We start from the raw sequence: 22,482 nt of genomic DNA on the forward strand, positions 1-22,482 counted from the left end.
TCGCCGGAGAAGTCTGCACAAAGTCCGAAGCAGCCAGGAGAGTAAGCAGGGTCGGACTTGTTTTCTAAGCCTAACCTTAAGCCTTATGGCCGGATCACGGAATGGAGATCGGGGTTAGCGTTGGTAGATTTTTCAGCAAGAGTCATAAGCAGCCCAGCGTTATGTCGCTCGGAGCCTGGCGAGTGTCTCCGAATCTGGTCAATGCTTTTTAATCAGAATTTTCAAATTTCAAATTTCAAATTTCAAATTCAAATTCAAATTCAAATTTCCTTTCATGTTTAGGGTAAATGGGGAAATCCGGAAGGGAGAGTGGCTTTGCGTTGCCTGATGCGATCTCCGTTCGGTCCGCACGGCACTGGCCGGCATCGGCGAGGAAGGCAAAGGCAGAGCTGTCAGTCCAGACGATCTTGGCACGTCATCCCTTGATTGAGACTTTTTCTTTGATCTTCTTTACTCGTACATACATACGTGGTTTCAGGCATTCCAGTGCCAGGTCGCACAGATAAAAAATAAAATAAAAACCTTGCAAATGGCGTGAGGTATCACCTCATTAGTTTTTAGCCATACAAGCACAGAAATGTCGATTGCGCCAAAAAGCTCAACCAGTTAAAATTGCATCACGCGAATGGGCTGAGGACTGACGCAGCACATCACGCCTTTCCCAGGCCTAGCGCCAGGGTTTGGCGCCATTTTTTAAGGCATGAGATGATCGACTTTTCGGGGGTTCCACTGCCGAGAAGAGTGGGTCGGTACTCCTTTGACTCACTTTCTCCCCTGCTGGCGTATGAGTACTCCATACTCGATCTCCGTATAAATCCTCCCCCACCCCTGCAACACATCCTATGATTTTTTTTTTCTCAGTACCTCATCTCGTCCTTTCTAGGAGGTGATGGTCGCTCCCCTCCAAAAGTTCTTTTCTCTTTTCTTTTCCCTTGATACCCGGCTGGGGAAAGCTTCCATCCCTTGTATATTTGGATCTCCCGCTATTTTTGCCTGAGAATGGGCCAGAGGCATAATCGACGCCGAACTCGACCACGATCTCGCAATCAATCCAGTGACCGTCACCGAATTTCCGTCTCTACGAGTCTTCAGCCACTGGACTCGCCGTCGTTGGTCCCATCGTCTACTTGGACCTCGCCATCGCCATCTATATCCTCTGAATCACCTCCCACCAACTATACCACCCCCGCATGCATTTCACCTGGATCGCCGGTCCCCGCAAACCTCGCCCCAACCTGGCACTATGGGTATACGGCCTGGCAGATCCGTGACAATGTCCCACGGGCAAATGGAGGGCTGGAAGCCGAACAGTGTCGTTTGTTCGGCGGTGAGCCAGGCGACGATGTGAGCCTCTGTTATCGGATGCTTGAGTATTTCGGCGGCCTTGACTACATCGACTCGTAAGTTTCCTATTACCAGTCAAATTGGGATATCGAATATGTTTCTGACTCATACGCCGCAGCACATGCAACAGCACTCTTGGAGATTGATCGCTGAACCCACACCCGCTGGATCGATGATCCCGCCGGGTCATTTTCCCAGCTCCAAAACCAAAAAAGGAAATATCTTTACTCGATTGCGATGATTTATGATTTTTCATCTACGAAAACGAAAATACCGCGACATATTGGCCCAAAGGAAACACTTTCTGCCCACGAAGCAAAGCAAAGTGTACTCCAGCCAACCACCGCGCGCCTACAGCCACAAACCCCGGCTGACGCGACACCAAGAACGCCTGATCCCATGGACTCTTGCGGGTCTCCCGACTTGTAGCAATGAAGATACTCCTCTCCGAGGGTATTGGATTGGTCCTCTCCGACCCGGCCATGTGGATCCTGGTTTGCGATTTGCGCCTTTTGAGGATGAGTCACAGCCGTTCCCGCTTGGACTCTATCGGTTGAACTCGTGTCCGACTGAGCAATCAGTTGTTGACACTTGAGTTCCTGTTTGAGTCTAGCGAGGCAGCGTGACACATCTCTAAGCACGCCCATCTGTTCTGTTTTGTCGCCTGCACCGGGTGGTTCCAGGCCGCCGCATACAGTGGATATCGCCGGAAAATATATGATTCTGAGGGGTGAATACCTGATATTTGCTGTAAATTTCAGTAGCCTGTATATACAGTTAGCTCCCAGACACGTGAACAATTTTTATCTACGTTCAAATATTTCAATAATAGTACTAGTACTCATAGTTGTTACACTGTAGACATAGTATTCTCTCATGGCAACTTATCGGTCTGCGATACCTGTTTCTCCAGGTCTGGGGCACAAATATATTATATCAGGATACTTATCCATGAACCATAAATTTCGAGTCTTCAGAGTTGCCCATCTCTAGCAGGATCAATAATTCGAGTCCACTAACCTCGTACTAGTAAGACTGCCGATATTCAGGGTCAACTCTGCAGGGGCTCCACCGCCCACCACCTCCGCTCACCGCCCCCACAAACTGCCGTCCCTGGTTCACGTGAACCCAAGAGGACACGGTCGTCACCAGATCAGGAAGCTTTGTGGATGCTCCCTTTCATCACTCTTTTGGTTTCTTCCGCTATGCACTCGGTCCCCATGGTTTAAGCTCTCCTTTCTTTGCTAACATCAATTCACGTCGGCACTTGTTCGATTGCTCTCGAACCCTGCACCTTACGATCTTTAAAATCCCGCGGCGGCACCCGCTGTCGCCCTAATCTTGCCGCAAGATGTCATCAGACTACACCTATGATGAACAGGTCAGGCAATCAACCTCTGCTGTGATGCTGTGATCCTTGAAATCGTACTAACTGTGGATTTTTGCGATTTTGTAGGGACAATTCTTCCCCTTCTTCATCCTGACCTTGACTGGACTGGTCACCCTCCCTTTAACCTATAACCTCCTCCGCCCTAGCAAAGGTGCGTCCATGGAACATTTCGCCTCGGTATATTTCAGAAATATACTCTGTTGCTAAAATTGTATTCTCCATATAGACCTTGAAAACACCGCCCCCCGCATCAAATCAGACTTCAAACCACAACATGCCGACCTCGTCGAGGCACAAAAGCGCAAGCGTCTGCGGAAAGAGCGCCGAATTAAGCGCATCATTACTGTTATTGTCGGATATATCGTGATGGCGTGGATGGCATACTTGATCCTGGTTACGGCCAGGACAACCACGAAGTTGTACGATCCGTATGATATTTTGGGTGTTTCGCGGGTATGTTTTGAGGCCCCCCCGGCGCACCCACTGAGGACAGATTCCGTGGAAAATGTTCATTGCTAACAAGATTTCGTGCAATAGAGCGCCGATGAGAAAGCCATCTCCCGCCACTATAAGCGCCTCTCCCTGATCTACCACCCTGACAAGATCCGCCCCGACCCCGCCAAAAATGAAACAATGGAAATGCTCAACGAGCGCTTTGTTGAACTCACCAAGGCCTACAAGGCCCTGACTGATGAGGAAATTCGCAACAACTACCTTCAATTTGGCCACCCCGACGGCAAGCAGAGCTTTAGTATTGGCATTGCTCTTCCTAAACTCATTGTGATGGAGGGTAACGGCAAGTATGTGCTCTTGGTCTACGGAGCTCTTCTGGGAGTTCTGCTGCCATATATTGTTGGAAAGTGGTGGTACGGCTCTCAGCGCTACACCAAGGAGCGTGTTCTCGTTGCTAGCGCTGGAAACATCTTCCGCGAGTACAAGGATGACATCACGGACGGTGGCATTGTCGGTGCCTTGTCTTCCGGTGAAGAGTTCAAGGATATGCTGAGGGGTGATCAGGCCGAGACTGGCCTGGCCAAGTTGGAGACAAAGGTTTTGGCCGAGGACTCTTCGCTTTCGGCCAAGGACCGTGAGACAATTAAGAAAATGGACGACTCGACTCGCCGAAAGGCGCTTGCTTTGTTGTGGGCCTATCTCGATAGAATCGACCTGGGTGATGCCTCGCTTGACTCGGGTAAGTTTCTAGCACCATGTCTAACCTGTTGAATCGTAATGCTAATGAGTGGTGGACGTACAGAAAAATACGAAGCAGCTCCCATTGCTCTCTCTTTGGGTGAGGCATTCACGGCTATCTCGTTGGCATTCGGCAATCTTCGACCTATCCTTGGTGGTTTCCAGACCTCTCAGAACCTGATTCAGGCGGTGCCCCCAGCGCCTCTCCGCTCTTGCAACTTCCCAACTTCACTGACGCTGTGGTCAAGGCTGTGGAGGGAGAACACTCCAAGAACCACTTGAATGTTCAAAGTTTCATGAACATTCCCGAAGTCGAACGACGCAAACTCACCGTCGGTGCCGGTCTCTTGTCCGAGAAGCAATATATCGATGCCATCTCGGTTGCACAACAATTACCCGCTCTGGAAGTTTCCAAGGCATTCTTCAAGGTTATGGGAGAGAAGGTTATCACGCCCAGCAGTCTGGTACAACTGGTCGTAAAGGCTCGGTTCGTTCCTCCGGGATGCACAGATGTGCCTCCTGTAAATGAGCTGGACCTTGAGGACATTGACCCCGATGAGGATGATCTGGATGCGCTGATGGGCCGCAAGCCGGCCAAGAACCGCGCTACTAAACTCGTGGACGGCAAGAAGGTTGAGAACAAGGTTGAGACTATCCAACCGCCTCTGGCCCACGCCCCCTACTTTGCCCGTGATCACTCCCCCCGCTGGCACATCTTCCTGGCCGATGCCAAGCAAGGCAAGATGGCCGTTCCTCCCTTCACTTTCACCACCTTCGACAAGCCCATCCTCGACGAGGCCGGCAAGCCCACCTTCAACATGCAAACTCTCAAGATGCAGTTTCAGGCCCCACCACAGGTCGGTGACTTCAACTTTGTCATGAACATGGTCTGTGACAGCTATATGGGTCTCGATACCAAGCTGGAAGTGACTCTGCACATCGACGATCCCGCCAAGGCGGCGGCCTTGGAAGAGGACGACGACATCAGCGAACCGGATGAGGGTAAGTTCTGACCCGCTGCAAGCGACGTTCTTCAAGACCGAACTTTAACACTAATATTCTCCTCCTAGACTCGATTGCCGGCCAGATGCACGCGCTCAAGACCGGCCAAGCCCCGAAGAAGAAGACCAGGAAGGCTTCCGACGACTCCAGCGATGAGAGTGACACCGATGGCGACGCAGGCGATACCAGCGATACCAACACGGAAACGGAGGATGAGGATTGATCGCATTTGACTTGCATTGATTGCTGGATTTTACCGGGGACTTGTGCAACCTTGAACTGAATTGATTCCCCAAGGTTACCGGTTCTCGCCTGCATCCTTCAATCCTTTTTTTTTCTCTTTTCCAACCTCATATTTAACTTTGTATCTCTTCATTTTCCATTTCCGCTTCATCGGGTATCTTGTGGGGGTGTTTTTGTTCCTATGGTTGTTTCCTTCCATTTCTTTTCCTTTTTTTTCATTTCGTCCATGGGATTCCTCCCGTTCTGTATGTTCATCTATCGCATCCGTCAAGTGGCGGAAATAGACATGGGAATACACAAAACAAAAACAAACCTCTACCATCATGTACTGCGTGATCAAACATAACCACTGACCTCCTTGTAGCTCGGGCCCTGGTTTCTGAGTTGTACGCCAGGCTTATCTGGCGCATACAATCTCTGCGCAGAGTGTGCAACTTCGTCGCCTCCACTTTGCCTGTCAAGGGTTTGTATTGCCCGTACCTTTTTGTTGGGATGGATCGGTTGGCATCGGGGTAAATTCCGGCTATTCTAGCATGGTCGATTGGAAGTTTGCACGAGCCTCTCTAGTCTGTACCGGCTTTCGAACTCAAGTACCCTGCGACAGACCAGGAGTTAAGCTGTCTTGTCTCCTTGAAAAAATTGGACAAGGGCTCGGAATCAATCCCGGTGAAAAGAAAGTACAGGGTCCAAGGTTTCTAATCTTTAGACCTGAAATACAGTGGCTTTTCTCTAAATACAAGATTTTGTGGCCTTGGGAGGTGTAAATGACAAAGCGAAAAGTAAATCAGTCTCTTTCGCCGATACATGAATATCCTTAACGCCGTTTCCGTCTAAGTAGGACACGCATTTATAAACACAACTTGAAGTCTACCAGATGTATACCAGGAGAGGCATAGACAAGGAGTTCCTAAATTGATGGGACTGGGATGTGTCTTGGATCTCAAGCTAGAGTTGGGATGAGATAGGGGGGAATGAAAAGTGAGAAAAGAAAAAGCTGCTTGGGTGGGTATGAAAGCCGGAAGGAGACAGAGGATAGAAATTGTTGGACGTTGGGGGGTTGCGGATAAAGAGGCATAAGTCATGGCTCAATCGCCAGATGTATCTCAACTTCTGCCTGGTAGATAACTCCTTGTGAAATCGCGACAGATCGGACTCCAAATTCCGACGTGAGAAGAGATGAGGATATAGAAATAACCAAGAAGATCATGACGTTTCCCTCTCGCACCACAATTCCAATTGCATCTCGGGGGGGGGGGGGGGGGGGAAGAAAGAAAAAATCCTGGAGAATATAGGAAACCGAGAAGGTAAAAAGGGAGATTCCCCAAAGTATTGCAGTATCAATAAGAAGCGAAAGAGGTTCAAATGCTGCCCAGCAGCCTAGTCCAAAGATGATGCAGCGAATGGAAGCGGTTGGTCTCAGTATTCTTCGAGTTTACCTGACGGAAATGCCCAGCCTGGAGTGAAACCAGGATAGAAGTTGAGATCTTGAGCCTGATATTGGAAGTCACTCAGACTATCACTGGGCAGATTGCCCATCTGGTGGGGTGTGTCTCAGGCATGATCCCGGAATGGAATCTAACCGCAGGCTTGACGTCGGGTTGGCTATCTGCCGAATTGCAAGTTCCATCAAGAAAGTATCCAAACGATGGGTCGTGGGAATGGGGGTTTGGGGCAGATGATGAGCCTGCGACATGAATGTGAGGTGGAATATCGCCAGAACCAAGATCCGTTCCGGTAATCGAGGATCTTTGCATGGATATCATATCCTGATATCCATTTTCAGAATAGTTATAATTTGTTGAAGCGAGGGTCTGAAGATCCCATTGCGGTTGCCATCTGATATTATTACCTCGTCCCGTGATAGGAGTCGGAATGGAGCTGCAGACGGACGGGCGTGATAGCGCTGTTGGCGAGGGTTCTGGGGGAGTAGCCGGTTCTGGTGATGGCTCTGCAGTGGCGCTGCACTCTGTTGATGTGGATAGCAGTCGTAGATATCTCAAATCTTCTGTGTCCTCGTCTGGTTCGTCTGCATTCTCCTCGGCCTGCTTGATCAATCCTAACCGATCAAGAATAGCATGTGTGAGAGGGTAGCCATCCGGTGCTTCTGCAAGAGGCTCGCCTGGAAAGCCCTCATTATTAATACAGAATTTATATAGTTTTTGTAACGCCTTGACAACCAAGGAATGGTGCGATTCGAGCATTTCGACGAATCTACGTTTAACAATGGTCTTTATTAGTTTGCGACGTTCCAAAATACATACATGGGCCGATAGAGAAAAGCACGGGCTTACCCTCGAGAGTAGACCTTTGTCTGGGTTGCCTTCCTCTCACGGAAAAGGCATGGATGGTTGTATACTGAACAGCGATTGCAGGGCTGTTTCCCATCACACTAAGATGAAGAGTTCAGAAATTGCTACTTCAACAATAACAAAAGTTGAATCAAACACACCTTGGTTTTCTTCACGCGACATCGATCGCACGCCTTGAGGACATGCTTCCGCTTGACCCGGAAGACGCGCTGATCTCGCTTATCCTCACTCGCTCGTGAACGATGTTCTAACTCCGAAAAAGAGGCAACCGCAAAGTCGTCGATTGTGTGAGGGAATCCCTTGGGGCGAAGCTTTGGTTGCCACGACATAGTTACGCGCGTGTAAGCACCCGAGGCACCAAACAGAAGCAACGAGGTGAGAGTACGGGAAGTGACGGAGAGACTTGGAGAGGAAGAAAGTAGAAGAAAATGATTGTCAAGAGCAAAAGCAAAATATCAGATAGTGCCGGGTGTAGAAGGGCTGAGAAGCTCGTTCTGACCTGCAGGAGAATGGAGCAGGCGGGGTGAGTGATATGGAACATCGAGGGCTTCAGCCGCCAGTATATTGGAGTATGTATGATTGATATCATGATTATTCAGGGCGTAGTGCAAGAAATGCTGGGGTCAAATTTCCCCTCCCCCTCCCTCTCCTCGCCCCCCTCGTCTGGTCTCTCTTCCCGCTCTGTCTAGGGCCCCGCAGCATGAGATGATCATGCCCCCGCGACCGAGGGGGAAAGTATAGATACCGGAGAGTGACGTGGAGCCGTCTGTCAGAAAGACAACTGGGGTGCGGCCGTTCGATGTCTCGCGACATCCTGTGGCTGTGGGAGGTACGACGCAGGGATTCCCGCGCGTCAACGAGTGGAACCGAGACTCGGAGCAATCCTTTCCAGCTTTCTCATCTGAGAGCGGAATACGGATAGAGAGAAAGAGAGGCAAAGAGAAGGACACGCACGTACCCACCGCACTAAAAGATGAGCACGGTCCGAGCCGCCTGGTGGATCGAGAGAAGAATCACGGTCGTTTGGGCAGCGAAGGATTTGGTGGGCAATCGCGATGGCGTAACGTCCTTGTCACACCGATCGGGCCAGGGTAAACACGTGCGATCAAAGCGGCTAAAGAGAAGTCACTGATGGGGAATTCAATTGTGTTGGTCGCGAGTCAGGTTGCGAGTCACTGGTCGATGCGCTGACTGCGCCGAGGTCCATGCGGTGCCATCACCAGTAGTACCCATTGCCCATGGCTAGTGACAGGCAGTGGCAGTGACAATGACGGTGGAGTCAATATCACCTGATAATGGATATGGATATCCTTGCAGTCAATGCACCGAAACGTGGTACGGCGTGATATGTTGTCAGAGTGACGGGGGGTTGTCATTCGGCCTGCAGGAGTGGAAAAGGCGATTGCCCCAAGGGAGATAGATTGCAGGTATTGAAAGTACCTCCACAGGTATTATTGAGCACTGCGAGAAAGAGAGGGGGGGGGGGGGTGTTATACCCATTCCCATTCTCTAACCATTTCTCGGGATGTCCCATGGTATGGAGATGATATGGTATATCCATGATTCCCAGCTGAGGTGAGCATCCTCCAGAGCTTTTCAGTCTCGCACCAACGGAAACACAGACTCAACAAGGCAGCAGAGCACAGTGCCAGTGCGCTATATCAGATTCGAGCACAGGATCACTCAAGACGCAGCCCTAATCAGAACAGTTGATCTTGATCTCAGGATCTTCCTCCTCAACAGAAAAGAGGAACCCTAGGAGAGAGCTTCAAGCTGAGAAATACATAGGCCGTGTATTTCCTGTGTGACAAAATCTATAGTACTTTGCTTTGCCTATTCCTTGGTTGAAGGCAGATTTGTTGATTCCAAATCCCGGCAACATCGGGTGATCAGAAGCCGGGTGGGTGGCGAGCTTCATGGAATTCCTGGAGAGATTCAGGTGGGGGTTGCCCAGGGACGATAATCAGGACTATTGATTGCGTGCAGCCTTGCGCCCTGTGAAGAAGTGTACATACATACTGTACATACATACTCCATAGAAGCTGAAGGTAGGCTGCAGTCTACAGCTAGTGTCCCGCAGGTCCAAATGAATTGACAGCTTGGCAGATTGGCAGGGCGAGTGGACCACGAGGCCAGAAAACCGTATGTGCATGGCGGTGATTCTATCTAACGACCAGATCTCAATGACTCGAATTCCAATAGATCAATCTGCCCTCCCCACATTTTTCCCCTTCCCCTCCCCGTTTTTGAGGCCCAACCTGTCAGATTACCCCGAGTCAACGGTATAAACCCTAAACTGCAGATTAGCAAGGTGATTCACCCTGCATATCCGAGCCAATTTCATATCCAATAGGACTGAATTGGTGATCAGCAGGACAATGGCATTTCCTTTCCAGGTCCGTCGGCTCGTTCACCCGACCACTCCACCGCGAATGGCCGCTTGCCCCGTAGAGGCCCCCGATTATTTCCCTTTGTTTCCATTCATGCGGATTTGGCATCGGGGAGCACAATACTAGCTTCGCCCTTGGCAAGCAAATCAAAACTTTCTTCACTGGTGGCCGTCATTGGACTTGATGCATTTACCTCGGGGGTCGGCTTGTCTTCCTCGTTTGTGCCGTCTTCAGACTGACGCTCCCACCGGCGTTCGCCAACCCACTCGACGCCGTCGCCAGCGCCGCTGATGCGCAGGCTGTGACGTTCGCTCTCTCGCTCCATTAGAGGCAGGAGATCGCCTCGGTCAGGCGTCTCCGTCGCGTCGACCAGGGGCAAGGTGCGCTGATGCCATTCGCCGAGGAACATGCCCTCGGGATCAACCTCTTTGCCGCACAGTCAGCCATTCGTCCATGTCTTCGCCGTAGCGGTCATGAAGCTCGCTGGAACCAAGGACGCTGAAGTTTTTCGCCCAGTGAGGTCGGGCGTCCATATCCCGCATAAGCCACTCGAAGGCTTCATAATATCGTTGTCGGCAGGGCGGGTCTCGGAGGTACGGCCGGTAGAGCGTTGCATTCAGGTAGAGCGTGGGTCCGTTGTGGCAGGTCGGATCGAGGAAAGGACGTGGGTTCTGGTTATGCGTTGAATCTGACACTCGCACCTCGACGGGGCAATGTACCCACAGGCCTTTGGATGAGAATGGAATGCGAGCCGTCTTCATGTCACCATTCAGCCACGCCGACAGACGGGTAATGGCCTCGGGGCCGTCCTCAAGAGGCAGAGCCCACTCATTAACAAATTGCGAGTATAGACAATTCATCAGCAGACCAGCGCGAGCAGGCTCGACTGCCTCGGTAACAGTTGACCCTGCTCGGAAGCCGTACTGCATCCCGAAGACAAACCATTCCACCCACGGAAGAATGCGTGGGAGGTAAGATGATAGCGCGAGCAAATTGTGATAGACATGATATCCAAACCAGTCGCCGTAAAAATTCTTGGGGGGTTCGCGCAATGGCTCGTCGGTCTTATCGGCATGCCAAACGATCGCGCCTTTCTCATATGGCAGCCACCAGACACGTACAAATTCATGCGATGTCCACAAACCGGTGGACCATTCGCCGAGCACCTGTGATAAAGAATAGCGTTCCTGCCGCCAGGCGATGTTGAATGACGGTCTGGCCTTGAAAGTCACCTCCACCACGATACCGAGAGCTCCTAGGGATACCAGTGCGGCGCGGAAAAGGGACGGGTTGTTGGTCGGACTGCAGCGCACTAGCTGTCCATTTGCCAGGACCAGGCTGAGTGATTCGATGCACTCCGAGAGCAGACCGTGTCGTAGCGAGCTGCCATGAGTTCCCGTCGCGATGACACCAGCTATTGACTGACTGTCAATGCTCCCCAGATTTGCCAGTGTCAATCCATATTCCTTCTCCAACCGATCCCCGAGCTCGCTCAATCGAATACCTGCCTCGACGGTGACAGAATGGGTTTCCACGTCGACGTGTAGAATGCGGTTGAAATCATCGAGGTTGACGAGCCAGGACGAGGTGCATGTTAAATCGGAGGGAGAATGGCCACTACCGACGGTCACGAGGCGACGGCGGAGTCGGCGCGCAACAGTGACCAGTTGTTGGATTTCCGGAATCGATCGAGGGCGAATGTAGAGTTCCGGTCGGGAGAAAAAGGTTTTGGCCCAGGTGTGATGCAGATGGTCTGAGGTCGCGCGGAAATAGAGATTGGGGTCGAACTTCTCCAGCTCCCTCCCCAGCTCACGAGCAATGGGGAGGTGCTCTATTGAAACAGGAACAGGATCTCGCGGCATCCTGTAAGGTTATCACATTCTCTGAGATAGGAATAGGAGGAATCGGGAGGTAGTGGGGGGGTGGACAGGGAGAGAGACGGGCACGCTAAAAAAAAAGTCGCGAGATTGGATGGCGACATCTAACGGAATGGATTCGGCCCACCACTTAACTTCTCCCCCACCTCCACTTTCTTTTCTGGTTATCTCATCCTTTGATCTTCTGCCTATACGGTATGGAAATATGACTCAGTTGTGTCACGGTGGTTTGCTTAATAATTATTTGGAGCCTCTGCAAGGTTCCAATTGACAAGCGGTCAAGCGATAGGCCGAGGCCCGTAGGATTGATCGGAGGCAGGTAGCCCCGGGGACCGGCATCTCCGATATCCCCGCCGTGCTATACTACTGTAAAGGTAGTAGTTGAACTTGAGGAGAAAATACTAGTAGCAGTGAAGTGATGGATATTTCTGTACACAGATGGTGACAGTGCACATAGTCGAGACGAAAATAAATCAAGTTCTAGATGTACATCCCAGACGCTCCCACGAATGCTCCTCTAGAGCACAGTACACCAAAGAAAAGACTCCTTCCACGAATGCCCTCTTTACCGACCGAAATATGCACAAAATGAAAAAAGAGAGAAGATGAACACAGAAAAGAAGAGGAAATAAAAATAAATCAACAGAAGATCCAGGAAGCTGAAGAGTCCCCCCATCCCCGGTATCACACACACCTACGCTCGATCCGGAGATCGGATAGCCTCGATCGCCACGTCCAAGGGGAACACACAGGGAGCATGAAGAGAATGCTGGTTCCATTTGCGGAAGGCACTTTGGCAACGATCGGGAACACCGCCCAGCGAAATAAAACTCTTCGGAATGAATGGTCGATCCTGAAGGGATGCGGCTAGGATGCCGTATTCGTGCGCGAAAACAACCGCAGAGGCGAAGTCGGCCGACTTCTGAGACGCATGGTCACCCACGATCCTATTAAAGGGTATATTAGTCTTTGAATCCACTTGGTTTCTTTCGCATGGGGGCAACTTACACATAGATCTCAAAGAAAGTATCAAGAACGAAGACATCTCGCTCAATAATATCCTTGTAGCAGAAAGGTTCGATTTCTCGCACTGTATCGTTTGGCCGAACAACAGGTGAGCTCGAACCTGGACGGCGCATCCAAAAACGAGGCGGTTGGCCCATTTCATGGTCCACCTTGAGAAGACGAGTGCGGAAGTGATCGTATTTAGGCTTAAGTTGCCAGTACTCCGATGTCATGAGCGGATTCGGCTCGTTGGAGCCTGCGAAATCATCGAAGAAGCTCTCCGGCTCCTGGCCTTCATCGACCTCCTCGAATTCGCCTGTCAGGCCAAGGTCCATGCTGATCAGACGTGCGGCACCGGTTTCTTCGGGGCTGCTTCCCTTGCCCTTCCACAAATATAACTTGCCAAAGGGCGCTGAAATGACGAATGGGAAGCCGGAGCAGAGGTTGCGCAGTGAATAATCGACCTCGTCGAAGGCCATTTGGCCCAGGTGCTTCCGGCCACAGAGCATATACAGAGCTGACGAGTTGGATCGAGAATGAGACCCACGGCGGGTGATGATGATCCCTCCGAGGGCTTGTATGAATCGCATGGGTTCTCTGCCCTGACGAATGACCTCGAGTTTGCAGCCATTTTCGCGGGCGATTTTGCGAGCAAAAAGCTGCGCATCATCTTGTGCACCTTCGGGAACATCGTCTCCACACCAGAGATATACTTCCGAGTTCTTGTTGTTCTGCGCTTCGAACAGATGTACACATAAATACATGCTTCCCTCGTACAGCACATACTCCTGGTTGACTGGCAGTTCTTGACGCTTTCCATCGCCAGTGAGTTCCCAGATTTGACGCTTCATGGTTCTGACCACTGAAGAGTCGGCTTTTTCCATCAACATAAGCTGTGGATCGATATCCATTCGGTCTCGGGGGTTAGGGAACGTCTTAAAGAATTGCTTAATGATCTCGTGGGCATCCGCCGCTTGCGCAACCAATGACGGCGCGGACATCTTTCGTGATAGTCGATGCGGATCAGAAGGCTTGTCGAGAGAGATGTCGGACCGCTTGCGAGGGACTGGAGGAGAATATTGCCCACTAGATCTGGGCGAAGAATCTGCAACCGTTACCCCGGGTATGTTCTTGTACGTTGGTGTTGGCGGCTGCGGCTTTTCCATTCGGTTCTCACCATAGCTCGTCCTAAGTGGTGATGGGGAGGTCGAAGCATAGCGCGCTTGTTGCGCCCACTGTGGCCTTGGTGCAGGTGTTGATGGCGATGGGGAAGGTGAGGGTGATGTGATATGCTTTGGCGGGACGGGGGGCCGACTGAGCGGGCTAACAGCTCCAGGCGATTCCATATCTCGAGTGAGGGTTGCATTCTCTTTTTCACTAGGTGCAAAGATGTCGGGCCCTCCCGTGGAAACGGGAGACGGGGGAGTGTTCTTTAGCCTCTGTTGCAGTCCGCTGTTGAGAGCATTCTGGAAGCTGGAAGCTACGGCTGGTAGGGGCTTGTCGAGGGGGGCTCTCTGTTCGGGCGTTTTCAGTATTGAGAACGAAGGTGTTTTCTGACAGGCTCTTCGACGTGGCTTCTGAGACTACAGGCTCAGGAGCGGTCTCTGGGCTTGTGACTTCGGGAGATGAAATTGCACCAACCTCCTTAGTGTCCTGAGCGGATGATTCAGGTAAAGCAGCGGTCCCCTTGGGAAGCCGTCTTTTAGGACCTTTAGCGCGACTCTTTGTCATATGGGCGAGAGGCGTGAACGGTGGGGTTGAAGTTTCACTTGAATTTGAGACAGATACTGACCCCTTCCTCGGCTCCTCAGTCACGACTGGAGGACCCCGGGATAGGAGAGCAGCTAGTGCAGGATTGATACGGCCTGCAAGTTTCCCTCTAGGGGCTGAACTGGGAGACAAACTGACTGCCGGTGCAGTCTCTGTGTTTTTCAGTGGTGGCAGGCCACGAGCCGGGCTAGTTGCATCTGCAGAGGGCACATCATCCACCTCCACAGCAGAACTCGACTCTTCCGTCGTAGAATCTTGGGCTACTGGTGTTGAAATAGCATGCGGCTCCCTATCAATTGTCATGGGTTCGCGTTTTATTGGCGAAGGGATTTGGACCGCGTCGACCTCTCCTGCAGTGGAAGATGGGGATACAGGCGGCGGCCCACGAGGCGCGGCGAAGCTCTTTTCAGGACTGGTTGGCCTGATGCTATTGGTTCTGTTCATCAGATGGCGCTTTGCAATGGCCTCTGGCACATCGGTAGCAGGTTTCTCAGGCTCATCATCTTTTCCCACGGTATTCCGTCTGATCGATCCCCCTCCAGCCTTCATCGCTTCCTTTTGCTTCACAAGACTGTCTTTGAACTCATCAACCCGTTCGGTTCTCTTGGGTCCACCGGTCACGTTGAGAGCAGCCTTGCCCCGCATAATGTTGCCCTTGAGCTCATCTGGAGCAACATAGTTGCGAGTTTCGGTCTTCTTAAGCTTGCCAAATACGTTCTTGAACTCTGGCTCCTTCTGTGGCCCAGTGTCTTTGGCAACTTCTCGTTTTCGTAAGTTTGCTCGGAAATCAACAACTGGTGATTGCGGCGGCTTGGCAATTCGAGGTGACATTGGATCTCGCGAAGGGAGCGAAAAGTTTGGCTTGGGATTCAAAGTGAGGGGTGCTGCCTTGCGAGTTGGCTGGGGCTCAAGTGTATGTTCTGGGGCCGGGGCAGATTCAGCTGCTGATTCGGGCGCTACTTCAGGTACAGCTTCGGGAGCAGGTTCAAGAGCAGGCTCAGGTACAAAGCTGGGTTCAGTTTCAGGTTGCGATTCGGGCTCAGGCTCAGGCTCAGGCTGACTTTGAGGCTCAAGTACAGCTGTGGGCCCGATCACTGGTTCTTCCTTCTCGGGCTCAGGCGTGAGCTCAGAAGATGCCATTCTCTCCTCGGCCACTGGCTCTGGTTTGGTTGGTGACAGTTTTTCGTCTGCGTCAACAGTGGGTGATGTGGGAATTGCCTCCTTCGACCTGGGTGCAGTGGGACTACCAAGAGCTGACGGGGCTCCTGAAAGGCTGGGCTTTTTGAAATGACCTCCGGGGAGAGGCGTCCGCATCAAGCCAATAGGGGTCACTTCCTTGAAACGACTCAGATCGACACTGCCCCTTGATTGTCTTTCTCTCTGCCAGGCCGGCTGCGATGGCTGTCGCTGGTGCTTGGGGGATTCGGGGGGTCGGTTCAAGGCACTTTCCAACCATGAGGCCTTCTGGGGACTCCATCGTTTGGGATCCATTGTCCTCGAGGTGAAAGGGCTTGAGGGACCCTCGGTATTCTGGCTATCGATGGTCATAGAACTTGTAGACCGGGCATGGCCGTAGAGAGCTGGTCGACTCGGGCTAGCATCTAGGCGGCCACTGTCGTTAGGCCCCGGATTTGAAGGGGTTGTAGGCCTCTCGGTAGACTCCTTTGGGTGCACCACTGTCACCTCGCTGTGACTCGAGCCAGGACGTTGGTTCAGCACGGGCGATGATTCACGACTCACTCGTGAGTTGGTTGTTGGGGTCATATCACTGATACTAGCAGTCAAACTTGGAGCCGCAACACTATTGCGATTTGAGACAATAGAATTACTTCGGCTCAGCCCCTGTGGAAGTTGTGTACTCCATCGCTTCGATACACTGTCCGATCTCCTCATCATTGCACTCTGAACGAAACCGCCAAGTCCCTTTGTTGGCGAGGATGATCGAGATCGCTCTGGTGACATTCGCCGCTGGGTGGGGGATGCAGGTACTGGCTCGTCGGTTGATGCCTCGGTTTGGGTGGGGTCAAGTTTTGGTGCCTCTGGTAGTGTAACCGGAGAACCCAATCCAGTCGCTGGTGATACTGAAGAGACACTCGAAAATCGGTTATGAAAGCTGCTCTCGCCAATTGTGGAAGCGGTTCTTGGGGGAGAGGGAGTTGCGTCCTCAGCTCGGTCTGGTTCAACTGTGGAATCCCGACTCAGACCTGGCAGTTGACGACTTTCGGCTGGGTCAGCGACGCCTTCTGAATCATGTTCGGTTTTTCGGAGGGCCGGTGAGTCTGCACCTCGATCTGGGCTCTGTCGAAACCATGAGGGATCCTTCGAGGACAGTGATTGGGGAAACTGGGCACGAGACAGCCGGTCTTGATCGGATGCTGTAGAGGTGTTTCTCAAATGACTGGATCGTGTCGGAGAAGTCGAGCCGGGGGATCTGTTCCCAAGGTCTCGCGACGATGGGCGTTGTTGCCATGACAAGGTCCCCGTTCGGCTGCGCGACAGGGTGGGCATGGTTCGGGTCGGAGACTCAAGTCCTACCTCCTGAACTGACCCGCGTCGCGAGCTGGACTCGGAGGCATTTCGCTCGTGGCCCACTCTAGCCGTGTCCGCTGTGGCGGTGTCGGGGTCCTGGGTCTGCACCGTCGGCTCCAGGTGCTCGGGGGGCTCGATCGAGGGTTGACCAAGGGAAGAGGCGCTCAGTCTCGAGGGATTCAAAGTAGGAGACCCGGCGATGGATCGTGCTCGCTCTAGCATCACCAAGACATTAGTATCATGGGCGTCATGTGTGGGGTCCACCAGTCCATTGCGGCGCGGGGCGGGCCAGCTGCGGTCAGCGTAGAACGAGCGAGCGCGCCGTCGATGTCGACAAGGTCTGCATCTGCAAGTGAAAACTGCAAGAAGTCGGGGAAGATCGTACCAGCACGACGGGCTTGTCGTTCCTTGCGCCCCTGGAGGATCTCCTCCTCGAGCTTCTTAGTCCGCTCTTCGTCTTCGGTGTCGCGCTTTTCACCGAGTTCGCGGATGCGCGAGAGGAAGTCATTGACATCCTCAGAACCGTCGGGGTTCGTCGTCATGATTCCGTGCCGGTCAACTTCCCAAGTGTTCAAGGGAAGGGGAGACCTGGAGAGAGACGAGGGGTGGTTGACGGGGAAGAATCAGGTGCAAGGGCTGAGGGCTGAGGGCTGAGGTGTGTTCTCCGCCCTGCTTAAATTAAATGGGGATAGTCAAGATCCATCGCAAGCCATTGGCTCCGATGATCATCCCACATTCGTTCAACTCTCGACAACTACTGTATGCATTTGACTTTTAGTTATATCACGAGGAAATTATATATATATATTTACATGTATTCACGATTGATTAATTTAGTTTAATTGATTATTCTTGTTTAGTATGATTCTCCATTCGAGCCGCAGCCGCAGCAGTAGTAACTAACCATTTGGACTAGTAGTACACACGGTTGTTTGTTTACTTCCGCCATCCACTCGGGCCCCGCAGAACGAACTGCTGGACCCATGGGCCGCCATCAAGAATTCCGGTTCTGAGTTTTTTTGGGGGGGGCGATGGGGTCCTTTGGTTCACCAGGGGCAAATTCGCAGGACAATTGATTTGTCGTTTTCTCCGGGACTAGAGGTGCAGGATCGACCTATCACTTTGTGCCTTGCAGCGGGATACCTTCGGAAGGGTTTGGTGCGGCATGCAGAAAAATGGCCCGGCAGTCAGATATCCAGTACTAGGAGTAGTGGGATAGCTTCAATTTCAGGGACTTCGGGGAAAAATCAAATCCTGCTCCCTTACTAGTACTATGCACCCGTGGACTAATAGTAGTAGTATACCATTTGGTCTTGGTTCTATGATCGGAGATATCTTGGAACTTCAAGTTCCAAGTTTGAACTGCCTGAGCCTGCGGGATATATTTTTGGCGACTCTGTACGACTAGTGCGCCAACCGCATCAAATGGCAACTTCAAGTTGAACCTTCCAAGGTTGAAATACTAGTACTATTTCTGAATTTGGTGATTAAACCCCCGAAATTCAAGTTCAACAAGCATGCTTCAGCTCGTGCTACACCACATCGAAGTTTCTAGCTCCTGACAAAATCGAAACCCAACCGTGGGGGGGGGCACCAGTCGACCGTGACCATGGTAAAATACAGCGCAAGCAAGGAACAGATAATATACTAGTATATCGTAGTAGTATGCTATTGGAGACTCATGAGGAACTGCCTCCGAGTAGCTGCCATCATCAATGCATCTCAATCCAACCCGGGGATGAACGGACTAATATAGGAATAACCGGTCCTTCGCATCCTGTACAACCCATTCCAACCCCTCGTGAAGGTTCTTACCGGTCATGGCACTGCAGGGGAGAATAGTCCATTTATGGGTTTTGATCAAATCCAGACCAAGGCGCTGCAGTAAGTCAGTCTCAAGGCTGGCCGGTCTTTACCGGTTCTACCGGTATCATGATGCCATCACTCACCTCACGCACCTCCTCCTCAGTCATGCAATGTTCCACATCGGTTTTGTTCAGGAAAACTAGGAGACTAGCTCCCATGAGTCGCTGGCGGGGAATTAGTCCTGAGGATGGCAATAGTGGTGGACAGAGGGCTTACCTCTTCCAGAAGCAGACCAGCTAGCTCCTCACGACAGTCGTCCACCCGGAGTTTATCGGTGGCATCGACGACCCAGACCAATGTGTCAGTCTTTTCAAAGTAATTTTTCCAGTAGGAGCGCAATGTCTTCTGCCCGCCCACATCCCCTGTTCATAATTAGCCGGGTGGTGATGGTGATGGTGATTGGGGAGGGCGATGGTGCTCACAAATGTTGAGTTTGTATCTGCATATGGTTAGTCCATTGGTGATTCCTGTGTCCGATCGTGCTGGGATGTCTGGAGAAGGGACTCACTCCATAAATTCAATTGTTTTGATGATAAAGCCCAGGGTTGGGCTAACAGAGGTGACGTCTTCTTTCATAATTCGTTTCACAATCGTCGTTTTTCCCGCATTGTCTAACCCCCCTGGAGCCATCGTGATCAGTACAGCCCTGAATATCTCGAAAATGGACTCACAGCATTAATATCCGCATCTCTTTATCCTTCAATCGTGCTTTCCTGAGAATAGACAGCATGGCGGTGGTGGTTCCTGGGCTGTTCAGATCTTGCAGGAGGAAGCCGGTGGTGGGAGGTGGGAAAAGTTCCTGGGGTTTTGCGTGCACGCCATAACAGCCAGACCGGACCTTCATGAATTATACACTCTCATCTAGTCTTTGAACCCATTTATATTCATCAGAATATGTATCTTTTGCTAATACTTTTATTAATAGACCATATAAATTGCCAATAGCCAATTTAAAGACGGTCGCTCGACTAATTGGGTGCAGAGACACCGATTCAACCAGATGGATCTCGGATCTATAAAATCCAATTTGGGGGGGGCCGCACCTTGATGCCACGCACTCTTGCTCCTATACACACGGCGCATCTACATTCACCGTTCACCTCACTTTTGAGCCAACATCTTCCTCTCCCCTACCTTCCTTCTCTACGACCTTTTCTTCTACATCCTATCCCACTTTCCAAACCCTTTTAAGTTATCGTGCTTGCCGATATCTGCTCTCCATTCTCGTTTCCCTGCACATCTTGACCCCATATCTACTCTTCTTGAATCTTGAAGTGCTCACGAAAGTGCTCACGAGGTCGATCGTGAGGTGATCTACCTTGGCCGTGAGCCATAGTAGACACAGCATTCTTCATTGTCACGACAGAGTCAAGACCAAAGACTCAAACGACGTGAAAAACCCCCTTCCAAATTCACTCTTCTTGACCAAGGTACTTACTTACCTGCGCCTCATATTGAAGGGGATGCGGTTCTCATCGACTTAAAAGAAAGCATGCTGAGAAGTCCCAGTTCCTCAGAGTTCTCGTCACCTTCCTCGATATGACTGGCTCTAAGACTGATGCGCGCCCCAAGGGAGAGAAGACCCCGCCAGAAGATTCTGACTATCTGGTCATTGAAGGAGTAGCTTCTCCCTCTGTCTTCTTCGAAAAAATGACTGGCTACACTGGCAGTCTTGTGCCCATGGGGGAGGACATGCGCCATCTTACGAGCTCGGACAGCGGATCCGACGCTGACGCCGTCGCCCCTCGTGGAGAGCTCGTTCAGTTCTCTCAAACTCGACTCGACAAAGAGAGGAGCGAACTCAAGCAGGCCATTAATGAGGTCGCAGAGCTGAATCCACCTCGAAATGGGAAACCTCTGACCTTGGCCGAAATCAGCCGATGGGCGGATAAAAACATCACCCAAGACGCTCGTGAGCATCGACCTTGCGCAAGCATCCGTGAAAACTGCCTTGACCCAGAGGAACTCCGAAAAGCGAGAATCGGGCCGGGAACAAAAATCGACGACCTGGTTTATCGGAAGCTCGCGCATCCTCGCCTTGCTGCCAAAACCGAAGCCCAAGAGAGTCAGCCGGAAACAGTCATTCCAGATGATGACGACGAGTTGAAAATGGACTTCGATGCAGCTTGGAAGCGAAAGCGAGTTGGTACTCCCGAGTACCATGGTCAATGGACTGCATACCAAGCGTCCTCTCCCATGTATCCCAAAATCACCAATGGGGTACTTTCGATGAGTTCCTCACCCCCTGGAGGCAGCTATGACCACCAGCCAATGCCATCCAAGGTCAAGAATCCGGAGGCTTACGAACAGCACGACTTTAAGTCCAACTGGGGCTTTTGGCCTTCAAACCACTATGATCCGACATGGTTTCGCGAACAATTCTTCAAGTGGGTCGCCAATCTCCCAAGCTCAGGCCACCCAGTGGATATCTATCACGCTGCGTTCTTCGACGGAACTGCCTCCCCGGATGGCGGTGCTGCGATGATGATCATGAAAGAAAAGCATGGTATTTGCGAACGAGTTACCGAGGATGAGCAGACTCGCCTTCATTGGCATGAGACATCCGCCGGATACATCTGGAACGTCAGAACTCAGATGAAGGAAAAAGCCAGGATTCAGATCCGGGAATCGCAAAGAGCGTTGGAAACCCGAGGCTTTCTGGGGCCAGGGACACAACGGCTTCATCATTACCTTCTTCTCCGCCCTGGAGAACCCTCGGATGCCGAAAATCTTCTTCCTCTGTTCAACTGGTACGCAGAGAATACAACCTTTGTTGCAAGTACAACTCCGATCGGCCAAACTGCGATCCAGCGCATCATCCAGACTTGTCGTGAGCGGAACCTGCCTTTCATTGTTGCAGTTCCAGACAGAAGAGTCCATGTCCATGAGATTCGACCCGACGAGCCCGAGATCCTCGGGTTTGCCTATGTCAAACGATTCAATGACGAGCCGGCGACTGGGGAGGTTCGAGTCTTCGTGGACCACACATGCAAGAAACTTCATATTGCAACCGGGCTAGTTGATATGATCATGCGTACTTGTGATATCAACCAGCGCCCCGATGGTTACCGCCCTTATGAGTTCATACCAAAGGGTGAGTTGAAGTATGGTGATGGCTACCAGTGCAATCTCAGCCGCTTGGTTTTTGCCATCGCATATGATCCCCCGAAGGAGAGCAAATACCGATGGATCAGAAGCTGGCTTATGAGGAGGTTCAAGTTCGAAAACTTGTGTCATATCAAGAATGGCAGAGTGAAGTTTGGCCACCGGTAAGTGTTTGTCTTTCATCCTAATGATTCCCTTAGCTCGATGCTGACCATTATCATCTAGTCTCAATATGTGGCTGCTTTCTCGAGAAGTTTGCTCCGGTAATCCCCAGATCGGCAAAGGGGGATTTGTGGTCTGATTTTGCACGTGTTTTGATCAGTCATGGGGATTTCGCTTGAGACCAATTTGCCCTAGACCCCTTTGACCTCTGGAATCTTGAAGTGAGCAACACAGGCGATGCGATGATGCGGTGATGCGGTGATGCGGTGATGTGATGATGTGATGATGTGATGATGCGA

The 22,482-nt window shown here is 51.5% G+C and overlaps 7 protein-coding genes across 7 annotated transcripts; 3 read left to right on the forward strand and 4 right to left on the reverse strand.

The window, feature by feature from the left end:
- Positions 1 to 999: 999 nt before the first annotated feature.
- On the forward strand, positions 1,000 to 1,490 carry N7509_010987 (uncharacterized protein; the record flags this gene model as incomplete). Its single annotated transcript, XM_056635624.1, has 2 exons — positions 1,000 to 1,400; positions 1,463 to 1,490. 2 exons carry the CDS (start codon positions 1,000 to 1,002, stop codon positions 1,488 to 1,490), a joined length of 429 nt encoding a protein of 142 aa, XP_056486244.1.
- Positions 1,491 to 2,695: 1,205 nt separating this feature from the next.
- Positions 2,696 to 5,150, forward strand: N7509_010988 (J domain-containing protein; the record flags this gene model as incomplete). The annotated part of the gene is made up of 7 exons (XM_056635625.1): positions 2,696 to 2,725; positions 2,801 to 2,885; positions 2,961 to 3,187; positions 3,272 to 3,926; positions 3,990 to 4,114; positions 4,174 to 4,927; positions 4,996 to 5,150. The coding sequence occupies 7 exons, from the start codon at positions 2,696 to 2,698 to the stop codon at positions 5,148 to 5,150; spliced, it is 2,031 nt and encodes a 676-aa protein (XP_056486245.1).
- A 1,436-nt stretch (positions 5,151 to 6,586) lies between these two features.
- Positions 6,587 to 7,808, reverse strand: N7509_010989 (Zn(II)2Cys6 transcription factor domain-containing protein; the record flags this gene model as incomplete). The annotated part of the gene is made up of 4 exons (XM_056635626.1): positions 6,587 to 6,706; positions 6,751 to 7,381; positions 7,462 to 7,559; positions 7,620 to 7,808. The coding sequence occupies 4 exons, from the start codon at positions 7,806 to 7,808 to the stop codon at positions 6,587 to 6,589; spliced, it is 1,038 nt and encodes a 345-aa protein (XP_056486246.1).
- A 2,152-nt stretch (positions 7,809 to 9,960) lies between these two features.
- N7509_010990 (D-arabinono-1,4-lactone oxidase) lies at positions 9,961 to 11,731 on the reverse strand (the record flags this gene model as incomplete). The annotated part of the gene is made up of 2 exons (XM_056635627.1): positions 9,961 to 10,295; positions 10,360 to 11,731. The coding sequence occupies 2 exons, from the start codon at positions 11,729 to 11,731 to the stop codon at positions 9,961 to 9,963; spliced, it is 1,707 nt and encodes a 568-aa protein (XP_056486247.1).
- Positions 11,732 to 12,440: 709 nt separating this feature from the next.
- Positions 12,441 to 17,592, reverse strand: N7509_010991 (putative gelsolin repeat protein; the record flags this gene model as incomplete). The annotated part of the gene is made up of 4 exons (XM_056635628.1): positions 12,441 to 12,693; positions 12,755 to 14,265; positions 14,339 to 17,265; positions 17,361 to 17,592. 4 exons carry the CDS (start codon positions 17,590 to 17,592, stop codon positions 12,441 to 12,443), a joined length of 4,923 nt encoding a protein of 1,640 aa, XP_056486248.1.
- Positions 17,593 to 18,797: 1,205 nt separating this feature from the next.
- On the reverse strand, positions 18,798 to 19,546 carry N7509_010992 (uncharacterized protein; the record flags this gene model as incomplete). Its single annotated transcript, XM_056635629.1, has 5 exons — positions 18,798 to 18,929; positions 19,000 to 19,080; positions 19,133 to 19,278; positions 19,339 to 19,355; positions 19,425 to 19,546. The coding sequence occupies 5 exons, from the start codon at positions 19,544 to 19,546 to the stop codon at positions 18,798 to 18,800; spliced, it is 498 nt and encodes a 165-aa protein (XP_056486249.1).
- Positions 19,547 to 20,455: 909 nt separating this feature from the next.
- On the forward strand, positions 20,456 to 22,189 carry N7509_010993 (GNAT family N-acetyltransferase; the record flags this gene model as incomplete). The annotated part of the gene is made up of 1 exon (XM_056635630.1): positions 20,456 to 22,189. One exon carries the CDS (start codon positions 20,456 to 20,458, stop codon positions 22,187 to 22,189), a length of 1,734 nt encoding a protein of 577 aa, XP_056486250.1.
- Between the last annotated feature and the right edge of the window lie 293 nt (positions 22,190 to 22,482).

Source organism: Penicillium cosmopolitanum (genome assembly GCF_028827165.1).
Source record: "Penicillium cosmopolitanum strain IBT 29677 chromosome Unknown utg000009l:1.0-9042332.0:1.0-9050551.0, whole genome shotgun sequence".
NCBI lineage: Eukaryota > Fungi > Ascomycota > Eurotiomycetes > Eurotiales > Aspergillaceae > Penicillium > Penicillium cosmopolitanum.